This window comes from Balaenoptera physalus (genome assembly GCF_965194825.1).
Source record: "Balaenoptera physalus genome assembly, chromosome: X".
NCBI lineage: Eukaryota > Metazoa > Chordata > Mammalia > Artiodactyla > Balaenopteridae > Balaenoptera > Balaenoptera physalus.
In genome coordinates, this window is record NC_138903.1 from 72,785,158 (window position 1) to 72,799,778 (window position 14,621).

At 35.0% G+C, this 14,621-nt stretch overlaps 1 protein-coding gene across 16 annotated transcripts in view; it reads right to left on the minus strand.

Annotated features, from left to right (window-relative positions):
- The window catches only part of RPS6KA6 (ribosomal protein S6 kinase A6), a 202,711-nt gene that overhangs the window by 83,939 nt on the left and 104,151 nt on the right, over window positions 1-14,621 (minus strand). For all 16 annotated transcript variants that reach the window (XR_014258983.1, XM_082447374.1, XM_082447375.1 and 13 more), the window contains one exon: window positions 4,037-4,153. Coding sequence is in view for 15 of the 16 variants with exons in the window: in XM_082447374.1 (XP_082303500.1) it covers window positions 4,037-4,153 (117 nt within the window). In the remaining variant the exon portion in view is untranslated. The remainder of the gene's footprint in view (window positions 1-4,036; window positions 4,154-14,621) is intronic.

The window sequence follows — 14,621 nt, forward strand, 5'->3', positions numbered from 1 at the left end:
AATGAAAAATCTGAAACCACATCAATTAACTGTCCATATTCTTTTACATAATAATCCATGGTCTACCTGACACTTTGAATGGATTTTGTACTGATGTCTGATTTGATAACATCATGTGTTGGTCAACTCAAAAACATTGGTTCACTGAGTTATGCAGATCTTCCAAATGTTGACAGTAGCAATCTCATCAGGAAAGTCTTTTGAGTATTGAGAAGAGTTGAGCCCACAGTGGCAAATAAAAATTTTCCAAAATTCTAATTTTTTGCTTCAAAGCTCAAATTTTATCATTAACAAAAATATTATCAGTTGTTTTCCATGAAATAACAGGTTCGTTCCATTCATTTTTGAGAAAACATCTACCAAATACCCAAGTTTAAGTAACCATAGTTTGTCGATCATTCTTTCAAGTAAAAATGCTTTTCCATGAAAAAAGTGTCTAATTTAGCTCACAACTCAAAAAATTGCAAAAGTGCTCTGTCTTGAGACAATCATACTCTTTTGGTATGCAGCTAAAGTACTTTGTGTACTTCTCAATTTCATTCCACAATATTAAAAAGATGTGTACTCAAGGGCTGATACTTGATAAATTTAATCACTGTTAAAACCTCATCGAGGACATTCTTAAGTAAAACACATTTTTTTTAAACTGTAAGTGGGTGACAGTGAAGAATATGATTACTGATGTAGTTTAAAATCACTTCCTTGACTGTGCCAAAGTGCCAAAAGTTTTACAAATAATATCTTAGTATTATAAAACATTCTTGACCTTGAGAACCCCCTGAAAGTGTCCTGTGGATATCCAGGGGTAGTAAGACCCACTTTGAGAACCACTGTTCTAGAACACAGCCTTTAGTGGAGTTGAAATGAATGGAATACAGAGGGTAAAAAGAGGCAATTAAAGAAGAAAGAAAAAGTCTAGGCTTTAAAAAAGACACACAAAGCAGCCACTTTTCCCCTATCTCTTAAAACACTCACTAGTATCTCAATATGGCATCTAATAGAAGCCATCATTCACAGTCTAGAGATGTAACTGTTTATTTGTTCATTACCTGATTTGTTCTTTTCAGGTCTAATGAGTGAACTTTCCTAGCATAAGAAAACATCATCTCACTCTGCTCTCTTCCCATGATCAACTACAGAAGAAGCTGCATGACTTCAAACTACTGTTTCTAAAAACATCTCTCTCCTGATCAGAGAGGTTTCTTTTCAGTCACCCTAATCCAATTCTCAGAAATTGTTCAGAAGAGAAATGAATGAGTGAATTACTCCAATATACTTTTCTCTCTGTCATATGGACTTTTATATTTTCCGTTAAGAAGTGTTTGCTGAAGTGAACTGCAGAACTGCACAGCTTTAACACTGATTGAAGAGAAAGGACCATTTGCAAGAAATTTTAAGTTGTAAACATATATTTTTAAAACTATCTCTTGATAGCTAATCAATTACTAAGGAGGGCAAGGGTTTGATATTTTCAAAAATCCATTTTTAAGTCCTATATTTAAAGGCTTTACTATCACAAAAGCAAAAAAAATATGAAGCATGAATGTTAAAATGTATGTATGCTTTGTGTAAATATGATTTGACATGTGAAATATATGAAAGGCTAGTCTGACAATGTCAAACATGTTTTCAAGTGTTTTATTTTATTGTGTTTTAAAATAAGTAATGTAAGTTGTTTGGTATACTTCATTTCAATTCACACATTACTTGATGTGCTTAGTACAGAATTTTATATGCACCTTTTATGATAATGCATGCTTCCTTAAAGTACAATTTTACAACTGATTTTCGTAGGATTTTTTCCCGATTAAATAGACTATATAGACGTTCAATGTCACAAAGCATTATATAGGTTAAAATTCCATTTATTGCATTTTAACAATGGGACTTTCACAGAAAAACTTATAAATAAGACTGCAGCCCAAAGTTTCTTGGAATTGCTCCTACACTTATCTGATTCACAGCCTTGGCCAAATTCCTGAATAGGTTCAGCATATAACAAGTCCCACCCACACAATGCCTACACAAATGACGTAATACTGACAAGCAAGTATGTTCACATCCTAGGAAGAAAAAAATAAGCCACCTCCTTAATATTTCTTTGGTTGATGAACTGCACAAGGATCACTATTCTGTATTTTAGTATTAGGAATTTTTAAAAGGCTTCTATGATATCCTTGTTAAACCAAAGTTCCTGTACAAAGCTGAGTGTTCCCTGAATTTTTTAAGGACTGCATTGACATCTTGTCAGCGTGTTGCTATAATTAATGTGAAGATGTTACTGAAGACATTTTATTATGTTATACTGTATTTTCTTCATGAAGCCCCATAAGAAAAATTTCTCTGGTCTGTTTGATCTGTTTCTTAAAGATACTGTCAATAATCATACAATTAAATGTTTCAGCCTCTTTATAATGGCTGCCAAAATATTTGTCTTCACTTTTGCCCCATTTCTAGGCCCTTATACCATGCATCTGTGAACAACAGAGTTTATTCCTGGCTTCATCTCATCTTTCCTGCTCTAATTTTTCTGCTTCCATCATCTTCCCCACTTATTTTAAATTTTATTTTATTTAGTATTCATCTATGAAAGCCTTAAATCCTTTCTGGAACAAAGCTGGATATAAATAAATACACATATGAATAAATTTATATATATCAAATGACACAACAAATACTTTTAATGTCTTGAAATGATTGCCTGGTGATATTTTATTTAAGTCGCTATGTAAGCATTTATATATTGGGGATGTAAAAGAACTTCATCTCTGTTCTAAAATTAACATCATAAAATATAATGTAAAATATTTTTTTAAAATACTGTACTTTTAGTAACTTTAAAAAATAAAGGTGTTCGAAATGCACATGCCTACTCTACAGGTCAGTTCTATACATACACCCCCCACACATACAATCTATTGAAAGCTCCTTCTAGTTTTACTCTCCCTAGCACAACTATTCAAATCCTATCTCCTTGTCATCATATACCTCCTGTACCAATTCACCGCCAAGCCATAATCCACCTTAGTTTGTACTTTTTGTGTCCTGAAAATGTTTCTCTATATTTTACATGTTGTATTCTATACCACACAGGTATCAGATTACTTTAAGACAATTATGCCTACTTTATATTAACCAATGCTGTTTTTTAAAGTGTTATACACAAACCAGGCGTTCAATAAATGTCTTTCTTTTAAAATGTTTCAGAGCATAATAAATAAGCAATGCTCAACTTCCTTACTTTCCCCTTTGAAACTAAATCTCAGCCACCCTGAAATTAGTAGTTTCTCATTAACTTCCTCCCCTTAAATTGCTGTTGTTGCTGTTTCCTAAAGGCTGTTACTTAATATGTGTATGCAATACTTTTCATGTCTTAGATGTTAGGTATACAAAAGTCAGGAATCAGACCTACATACTTCTTTTCCAAGAATCATATACCATTAAGCACTTAATAACCAATTTTAATAATGAGTGTCAGAGTTTATCTTCCTCAATTTTGTTTTCTCCCTTGACATTTAAGCCCTTTGAAGGCAGGAGTTTCACATAATCCATATATCACCCAGTACTTACCATAGCTGTATTTTACACACATATTTGCTTTAAAAGATGATAGATTAATTCATGCATTCAATACATGAATTGATACATACATTCTGACTTCTGTGATAGAGCTAAGGAATACAGATGAAATCACCAAGAAAGAAAGCTAAGGTCATGCCAGCATGTGAACAGAGAAACAAGATCTCTTTTACAAAATTCAAACTTTCTTGATTTAGGCAGCTAATAAATAGCATGCTATACTTTGTCCTAGAGATATCAGTGATCCCAGGGGATTAGAAAACCTTTATTATTACAGAGAAGTATAAAGAAATTGAACTAAAAATACAACAGAAAAAAAAGGAGTAAAATTAGAGCTGCCTTTGTGTGTATCCTTTGACAATTTGGAAACAGCACATTTATCAGATTTCTACCTATGTGTACACTTTTTTGCTAAATGTTTAGAAGAAAAACAAATGGGGAAAAAGGCATTCATTACCTTTCCAAAGGATCCCTGACCAAGAACTTTGAGCAACTCAAATTGTGCAGGATCTGCTTTCTCATATCCTTCCTTAACGTGATGAGTAATAGGGATTTCTTTAACAACTCCTTCATCCTGAAAAAAGAAATCCAAGCAATACTCAAATATACTTACAACATCTTATGATTAGCTCCATTTAGAACCAGAAATCACAACAGAAATAATTTAATACCTAACTCCTTCAATCTAGCACAGAGTTTTATGGGCTACTAGCATCCCCATTTCCTGGGTTTTCTAACACATAGAGATAGACCATCACCACCACCACCCCTATTATATAATTTCATGTAAACAGAAGCATGTAAAATCTATGCTTCAGCTTCTGTTCCAACTAGGTAGAGACAGAAGAAAAACATCAACAACTAAAAGAGTCTTAAGACCCTCAATGGAGTATGACTTATGAGGTAGATGCAGAAAAAGTCAAGAGATAGATAAAACCTTGTAAATTGTGGGACATGACAAAAAATGTGAACCTCAAGAGTTCTTTTAAATAGTATTTCACTATACCATTTTAAGTAGTCAGTAATATATGAATATTTAAATGTCCAGCTAGCCATATCAATGAAAAAGAAACTAGCACAGAAAAACAAAATCTGCAAAGCCCAAACATATGTTTCCAGGCCATGAGCCTACTTTTATTGAAACTTTATATATAAATGATATGCCAGATTTCCTACCACCTGGGTCAGGCAGAAGGAAGTCACTTGGAAGTGTTTCTGCTCCTTCATACAGGACTCTATATCAAGACTACACTCAGGTGAACTGTAACTCTAGTCCCTAGCACAGTAGCTAGGATGAAAAAAAAAACCCTCAAATATATTATATATCACAAAATGACAAAAGCTGGGATATATTATCCAACCTTCTGACTGTATAGGGGAGAAAACTGAGACCCACAGAGTTTAAGTTCACGTGACTAGTTAATCATGATGTCTAGAAATCTTGGTAGCTTTCCATTATATCATATCAATTCTGGTCTGGATGGCAAGAATGTTCCCAATCCATTCACCCTTTAATTAACTGATTAATCAATGGTGACTGTGGTCAAACTGGGCAAGAGCATGGTCCCAAGTAAGCTGGCTTCATGGCAGCTAAAATAACTGTCATGTTACATAAGTAGTCAGACATTTACTCTCAAAGAAGGGTATCCAGCAGAGGAGTTTTAGCTTTAGGTATTAAGAACCACTAATCAGTCAGAAATGAAGTATCTGTTCTGAAAATATGTCCATGGATGTTTCTTATACATCAAAATAGTATTTCACTGGACCCTTTTAAGTAGCTATGAGAGTGAGTTTCCCCTTTTCAAGGGGTCTTTTTTGTAAAAAGTCAAGGACCTTTATTAATGCAAATACGTATGTTCTGTAGCTGACATTTTGGAATTATATTAAAATATGGCATATCTTTATGCACTTTTGCAATACATGTACACCAAAAGCAACATCAAATTGTATACTCATTAATATTATGTTAACTGATTTTATACCACATATTATGAACGTAGTAATAGTCTTCAAAGAATGGAATATAACAAAAACATACTTACTGGAAGTTTTCTCCAGTGTATAGAACACTGACGGAAGAGTCACAGCCTAAGTTTTCCTCTTAGTTCTCCCATGCATAAGCTAAGCAGCCTTGGCCAAATCACAAACCACTCTACTTCAGTGTTCTCACATGACAAACAGATTATGTTAGACTGCTCTTTAAAGTCCCCTTCAAGTCTGTGATATTATATTGAACACAATATAATATTTTTATGTTTAAGAAGGCACTTCAGTTTCTGCCACATTTAAGATCATCATTATAAACATGGGTCATGACATCAGTTTTTTAAAAATGTTCAGAGCTAGGAAACAACTGTACTCTATCCTACTTAGTTTCACCAAACCTAAGCAAGTCTTCAAATGGAAATGTCTGCCCAATGCCTCTTCTAATTAAAATCCACATATGCCCATCCTTTAAAAATGCAATATCTCTTTCGATTTTCAGCAGCATTACACTATAAAATTTCAAACATGAAAATGCTATTAGACAAGAAAAGACAACTTTTCCCAGCAGACAGCCAGCAAAGAATATTGTTACACTGTGTCCTAACAACTTATTACCTTGTCTTTCTCTCCCACTAGACAGGTAAGCTACCTGTATCCAGGTAATATCACATTCATGTCTGCATTCATAATGCTTAGCACAATATTTGTTTGACCTTATGGGAGCAGACAGCCCAAAAAATCCAACCAATTTCATAAAAAGGGAATGAAGAGAAACATTTTTAAAAAGAAAGATTTATAAAAGTAAAATTAATCAATAAGAAACTTCAAAATTATTTTTAAGTACCTTTTTAAAAAACAGAAAAATATGTATGAAGAATTTATTTTTTAAACATATAAAGGTAATAGGGAAACAGGAGATTCATTCTGAATAATGGAATTATGTCAATTTTGAATAGAACTGACTTTGTGATGACAATATATCTAAATTTAATAATATAAGCATTTTTCCTTAGATATGAGGAATATAAATAAACATTTTTCCAGATAATTCATGATTTGGCCACGCCACATGGCATGCGGGATCTTAGTTGCCCAACCAGGGATCGAACCCGTACTCCCTGCAGTGGAAGCGCAGACTCCTAACCACTGGACCACCAGGGAATTCCTCATGATCAGTATTTTTATTACACTGTGTTGTACTCAACACAAATGAAGGGTATGACCCCAGAATCTGCACTTTTAAAAAAATGCTGATATTAACTTACTGATTGGTCATCTGCCTGTTATAGATATATGTTCCTAGACAAACAACTATATGTATATTACTAAATTATAGATAGTTTGCCTTTAAGTAGACAGTAGTTTACAATGTTCTAGTTTCAAAAAAATCACTTATAAAATATTTATTCAATATGCATGTTTGGTTCCCACCCTCAGAGATTATGGTTCATTAGAACTAGGGTGGGGCGGGGGGAAGGAGTCAAGATGGCAGAATAGGAGGAGACAGAATTCATCTCTCCTGACAAGTACATCAAGAATACATCCACAAATAGAACAATTCTCATAAAGCACTGGATGAACATTAGTGGAAGACTTCAGACACCTAAAAGGACAAGAAAAATCCCCTCACAATGGGGTATGATGAAAGAAAGAAAAAAAGAAAAGAGGACTCATAAAAGGGACCAGTGACCCTGGCAGGAAGGTGAAGTTCTTGTTGTTGTTTTATTTTTTTTTTAATTTTTAAAATATATTTTTTCTATTTTTACTTTGATTTTTTGTTGTTTTGTGTTTTTTTCTTGTATTTGGTCCTTTTTTTATCGTTTTTATGTGTTTGTTTTATGTTTCTTTGTTTTTTTTGTTGTTTGCTTTCCATTCTTGTTCTGTTTTTCATTTTTTGTTTTTCTTAGTTTAGTCTTTATTGACTGCTTTCATTTTTGAGTTCTTTTGTTTGTTCTCTTGTTTTTTTGTTTTCTTGGGGATTTTTGTGTGTTTCTTTGTTTCTGTTTGTTTGGTTTTGTTTTTATCATTTGTCTTGGGTTTGGTTTGTATGTTTGTTTTCTTTCTTTTCCTGTTTTGTTGTTGTTGTTGCAGTTTGTTGGGTTTTGTTTCTGCTATTTGCATTGGGTTTTGTCTGTCTGTTGGTTTTCTTTTCCTTTTTTTCTTTTTTCTCTGGCCACACTGCACTGCTTGCGGCCTCTTCATTCCCTGGCCAAGGGTCAGGGCTGGGCCTCCTGGGTGGGAGTGCTGAGTCCAGGATGCTAGATCACCAGAGGATTCCCAGGCCCAGGGAATATTAATAGGTGTGTGCTCTCCTGGAGGTATCCATCTCAACACCAAGCCCTGGCTCCGGCCAACGGCCTGCAGGCTTCACTGCTTGACACCTCACGCCAAACAACCAGCCAAACCCATCAGCAGACAGGCTCCTAAAGTCGTACTAAGCTCACAGACACCCCAAAACACACTAGACGGGGCCCTGCCTATCAGAGGGAAAAGACTCAGCTACACCCACCAAAGCGCAGGCACCAGTCCCTCCCACCAGGAAGCATACACAAGCCCCTGCACAACCTCACCCACCAGGGGGCAGATAACAGAAGCAAAAGGAACTACAACCCTGGAGCCTGTGGAAAGCAGACCATGAACACAGTAAGTTAGACAAAAAGACAGAGAAATATGTTGCAGACAAAGAAGCAAGGTAAAATCCCACAAGACCAAATAATGAAGAGGAAATAGGCAATCTACTTGACAAAGAATTCAGAGTAATGATAGTAAAGATGATCCAAGATCGTGAAAATAAAATGGAGGTATGGATTGAGAAGATACAAGAAATGTTTAACAAGGACCTAGAGGAGTAAGAACAAACAATCAGTGATCAACACAATAAATGAAATGAAAAATATACTAGAAGGAATAAACAGCAGAATAAGGCAGAAGAACAGATAAGTGCGCTGGAAGACAGAATGGTGGAAATAACTGCCATGGAGCAGAATAAAGAAAAAAGAAAGAAAAAAAAATGAGGAACGTCTCAGAGACAACACTGAACGCACCAACATCTGAATTATAGGGGTCCCAGAAGAAGAAGAGAAAGAGAAAGGGTCTGAGAAAATATTTGAAGAGATTATAGTCAAAAACTTCCCTGAAATGGGAAAGGAAATAGTCACCCAGACCCAGGAAGAACAGAGATTCCCATACAGGATAAAACCAAGGAGAAACATGCCGAGACACATATTAATCAAACTAACAAAATTAAATATATTACAAAGAAAATATATTAAAAGCAGCAAGGGAAAAGCAACAAATAACATACATGGGAATCCCCATAAGGATATCAGATGATTTTTCAGCAAAAACTATGCAGGCCAGAAATGAGTGGCAGGATATATTTAACGTGATAAAAGGGAAAAACCTATAACCGAGATTACTCTACCCAGGAAGGATCTCATTCACATTCGATGGAGAAATCAAAAGCTTTACAGACAAGCACAAGCTAGGAGAATTCAACACAACCAATCCAGCTTTACAACAAATGCTAAAGGAACTTCTCTAGGCGGGAAGTACAAGAGAAGAAAACAACCTACAAAAACAAACCTAAAGCAATTGAGAAAATGATAATAGGAACATACATATCGATAATTACCTTAAATGTAAATGGATTAAATGCTCCAACCAAAGACACAGACTGGCCGAATGGATACAAAAACAAGACCTGTATATATGCTGTCTACAAGAGACCCACCTCAGACCTAGGGACACATAAAGACTGAAAGTGACGGGATGGAAAAAGATATGCCATGCAAATGGAAATCAAAAGAAAGCTGGAGTAGCAATTCTCTTATCAGACAAAATAGACTTTAAAATAAAGACTATTACAAGAGACAAGGAAGGACACTACATAATGACCAAGGGATCAATCCAAGAAGAAGATATAACAATTGTAAATATTTATGCACCCAACATAGGAGCACCTCAATACATAAGGCAAATGCTACCAGCCATAAGAGGGGAAATCGACAGTAACACAATCATAGTAGGGGACTTTAACACCCCACTTTCACCAATGGACAGATCATCCAAAGTGAAAATAACTAAGGAAACACAAGCTTTAAATGATACATTAAACAAGATGGACTTAATTGATATTTATAGGACATTCCATCCAAAAAAAACAGAATACACTTTCTTCTCAAGTGCTCATGGAACATTCTCCAGGACAGATCACATCTTGGGTCACCAACCAAGCCTCAGTAAATTTCAGTAAACTGATATCATATCAAGCATCTTTTCCAACCACAATGGTATGAGATTAGAAATCAATTACAAGAATAAAACTGTAAAAAACAAAAGCACATGCAGGTTAAATACGTTACTAAACAAACAAGAGATCACTGAAGAAATCAAAGAGGACATCAAAAAATACCAAGAAACAAATGATAAGGAAAACACAACAACCAAAACCCTATGGGATGCAGCAAAAGCAGTTCTAACAGGGAAGTTTATAGCATACAATCCTACCTCAAGAAACAAGAAAAATGTGAAATAAACAACCTAACTTTACACCTAAAACAACTACAGAAAGAAGAACAAACAACACCCAAAGCTAGTAGAAGGAAAGAAATCATAAAAATCAGAGCAAAAATAAATGAAATAGAAATGAAGAAAACAATAGCAAAGATCAATAAAACTAAAAGTTGGTTCTTTGAGAACATAAACAAAATTAATAAGCCTTTAGCCAACTCATTAAGAAAAAAAGGGAGAGGACTCACATCAATAAAATTAGAAATGAAAAAGGAGAAGTTATACTTGACACTGGAGAAATACAAAGGATCATAAGAGACTAGTACAAGCGAGTATATGCCAATAAAATGGACAACCTGGAAGAAATGGACAAATTCTTAGAAAGGTATAACCTTCCAAGACTGAACCAGGAAGAAAGAGAAAATATGAACAGACCAATCACAAGTAATGAAATTGAAACTGTGATTAAAAATCTTCCAACAAACAAAAGTCCAGGACCAGATAGCTTCACAGGCAAATTCTATCAAACATTTAGAGAAGAGCTAACACCTATCTTTCTCAAACTCTTCCAAAAAATTGCAGAGGGAGGAACACTCCCAAGCTCATTCTACGAGGCCACAATCACCCTGATACCGAAACCAGAAAAAGATATCACAAAAAAAGAAAATTACAGGCCAGTATCACTGATGAACATATATGAAAAAATCCTCAATAAAATACTAGCAAACCAAATCCAACAACACATTAAAAGGATCATACACCATGATCAAGTGGGATTTATCCCAGGGATGCAAGGATTCTTCAACATATGCAAATTAATCAATGTGATACACCATATTAACAAATTGAAGAATAAAAACTATATGACCATCTCAATAGATGCAGAAAAAGCTTTTGACAGAATTCAATACCCACTTATGATAAAAACTCTAAAGAAAGTGGTCATAGAGGGAACCTACCTCAACATAATAAAAGCCATATATGACAAACCCACAGCAAAAATCATTCTCAATGGTGAAAATCTGAAAGCATTTCCTCTAATATCAGGAACAAGACGAGGATGTCCAATCTCGCCACTATTACTCAACATAGCTTTGGAAGTCCTAGCCACGGCTATCAGAGAAGAAAAATAAATAAAAGGAATACAAATTGGAAAAGAAGAAGTAAAACTGTCACTGTTTACAGATGACATGATACTATACATAGAAAATCCTTAAGATGCCACCAGAAACCTACTAGAGCTAATCAATGAATTTAGTAAAGTTGCAGGATACAAAATTAATACACACATATCTCCTGCATTCCTATACACTAAGAACAAAAGATCAGAAAGAGAAATTAAGGAAACAATCCCATTTACCACTGCAACAAAAAGAATAAAATACCTAGGAATAAACCTACCTAAGGAAGCAAAAGACCTGTAAGCACAAAACTGTAAGATACTGATGAAAGAAATCAAAGATGACACAAACAGATGGAGAGATATACCATGTTCTTGGTTGGAAGAGTCAATATTGTGAAAATGACTACACTACCCAAAGTAATCTACAGATTCAATGCAATCCCTATCAAATTACCAATGGCATTTTTCACAGAATTAGAACAAAAACTTTACAATTTGTATGGAAACACAAACGATCCCGAATAGCCAAAGCAATCTTGAGAAAGGAAAACTGAGCTGGAAGCATCAGGCTCCCTGACTTCAGGGTATACTATAAAGCTACAGTAATCAAGACAGTATGGTACTGGCACAAAAAGAGAAATATAGATCAATGGAAAAGGACAGAAAGCCCAGATATAAACCCACGCACCTACAGTAACCTAATCTATGACAAAGGGTGCAAGAATATACAATGGAGAAAAGACAGCCTCTTTAATAAGTGGTACTGGGAAAACTGGACAGCTACATGTAAAAGAATGAAATTAGAATACCCCCTAACAACAAACACAAAAATAAAATCAAAATGGATTAAAGACCTAAATGTAAGGCCAGACACTATCAAACTCTTAGAGGAAACATAGCAGAACACTCTTTGACATAAATCGCAGGAAGATCTTTTTTTAACCCACCTTCTACAGTAATGAGAATAAAAACAAAAATAAACAAATGGGACCTAAATAAACTTAAAAGCTTTTGCACAGTAAAGGAAACCATAAACAAGATGAAAAGATAACCCTCAGAATGGGGGAAAATATTTACCAATGAAGCAACTGACAAGGATTAATCTCCAAGATTTACAAACAGCTCATGCAACTCAATATCAAAAAAAACAATCCAATCAAAAAATGGGCGGAAGACCTAAATAGACATTTCTCCAAAGAAGACATACAGATGGCCAAAAAACACACGAAAAGACACTCAACATCACTAATTATTAGAGAAATGCATATCAAATCTATAATGAGGTATCACCTCACACTGGTCAGAATGGCCATCATCAAAAAATCTACAAACAACAAATGCTGTAGAGCATATGGAGAAAAGGGAACCCTCTTGCACTGCTGGTGGGAATGTAAATTGATACAGCCACCATGGAGAACAGTATGGAGGTTCCTTAAAAAACTAAAAATAAAAAAAAATTAAAAAAAAAAAACTAAAAATAGAACTACCATATGACCCAGCGATCCCACTACTGGGTATATACCCAGAGAAAACCATAATTCAAAAAGATACATGCACCCCAATTGCTCACTGCAGCACTATTTACAATAGCCAGGACATGGAAGCAGCCTATATGGCTATCAACAGAGGAATGGGTAAATAAGATATGGTACATGTATACAATAGAATATTACTCAGCCATAAAAAGGACCGAAATTGGGTCATTTGTAGAGACGTGGATGGACTTAGAGACTGTCATACAGAGTGAAGTAAGTCAGAAAGAGAAAAACAAATATTGTATATTAACACGTATATGTGGAATCTAGAAAAATGGTATAGATGATCTTACTTGCAAAGCAGAAATAGAGACACAGACTTAGAGAAAAGTATGCATACCAAGGCAGAAAGGGTGGGGGTGGGATGAACTGGGAGATTGGGATTGACATATATACACTGCTATGTATAAAATAGATAACTAATGAGAACCTACTGTATACCACAGGGAACTCTACTTGGTGCTCTGTGGTGACCTAAATGGGAAGGAAATCCAAAAAAGAGGAGATATATTATGTATACGTATGGCTGATTCACTTTGCTGTACAGCAGCAACTGACACAGCAGCGTAAAGAAGCTATACTCCAAAAAAAAACAAAAAAAAAGGAACTAGGATGGGGCTCAGGCATATGTATTTTTAAAAATGTCTTCAGATGATTATAATAAATGGTCAGAATTGGGGAACACTATTTAGGTGCTTCTAAGATATATAGTTAGATTGATAGATGTGCACACAAATATATACACACATATACACACACACACACAAATGGCTACTTATTACAGAAGTGCTGTTGTATTTGTATGCCACTAGCTCTTTTGTAGTGCCAAATTATCTGGTACCCTCCTGTTCCATCACTTCCAATATTGGTCTTTCTTATTTCATCTGCTCCCTGCCCCATTCTTGTCTATTGCCTAAAATTTCTCAGCTTTCCCGAGGTTATATTTATTGATGCTTACTATTAAAATATTCTTTTTTTTTCTCATCTGCAATCCTCCTTCCTTCCTCCACCTTGCTTTCTTCTGGTTCTGCACCATTCTGAAAGCTTAAGAGTGGCAGCAGTCTAGCTCAAAATAAGGTAGTAATGTACTTATCAGTGATCCATTTGTTTTTCCTCAGAGTGAATCATCTTCCAAAAAAATCTTCCTATCCTGGTATAATAAAGTTGTGATATATCACCTTCTCTTCTCATAATACACTCTTTTCTCTATATTCACTCACTCAAAAAATCAACAACATTCATGAAGCACATGCTATGTATTAGGCACTATACTACACACTGGGGATACAGAGATAAAATGTGGACTTGAGGAGAGCAAATGTTGTCAGAAATATCATGTCCCTTAATAAAACAAAAAGGTATACAATACGTTATGGGATGAAACATGTCCCCTCAAATGCATATGCTGAAGTCCTAACCCATAGTACCTCAGAATGTGACTGTATTTGGAGATAGGGCCTTTAAAGAGGTAATTAAGGTAAAATTAGGTCAATAGGGTGGGCCCTAATCCAATATGACTGGTGCTCTTATAAGAAGAGATTAGGCACAGACGCACACAGAGGAGAAAGCATGTGAAGGCATAGGGAGAAGACAACCATCTACAAGCAAAGCAGAGAAGCCTCAGAAGAAACAAACCCTGACAACACCTTGATCTCGAACTTTTAGCCTCTAGAATTGTGAGAAAACAAATTTGTTATTTAAGTCACCTAGTATGTGGTACTTAGTTATGACAGCCCTAGAAAACTTATACTCAGTATACCTAATCATAGTTATCTGTGTAAAAAAATTTGGTACTATAAAATTAAGATTTAATGACTTTGAAATAGGGACTACTATTCTTTCCAACATCATGACAAATTTGAGGCAAGGATTATTATGAGTTAGAT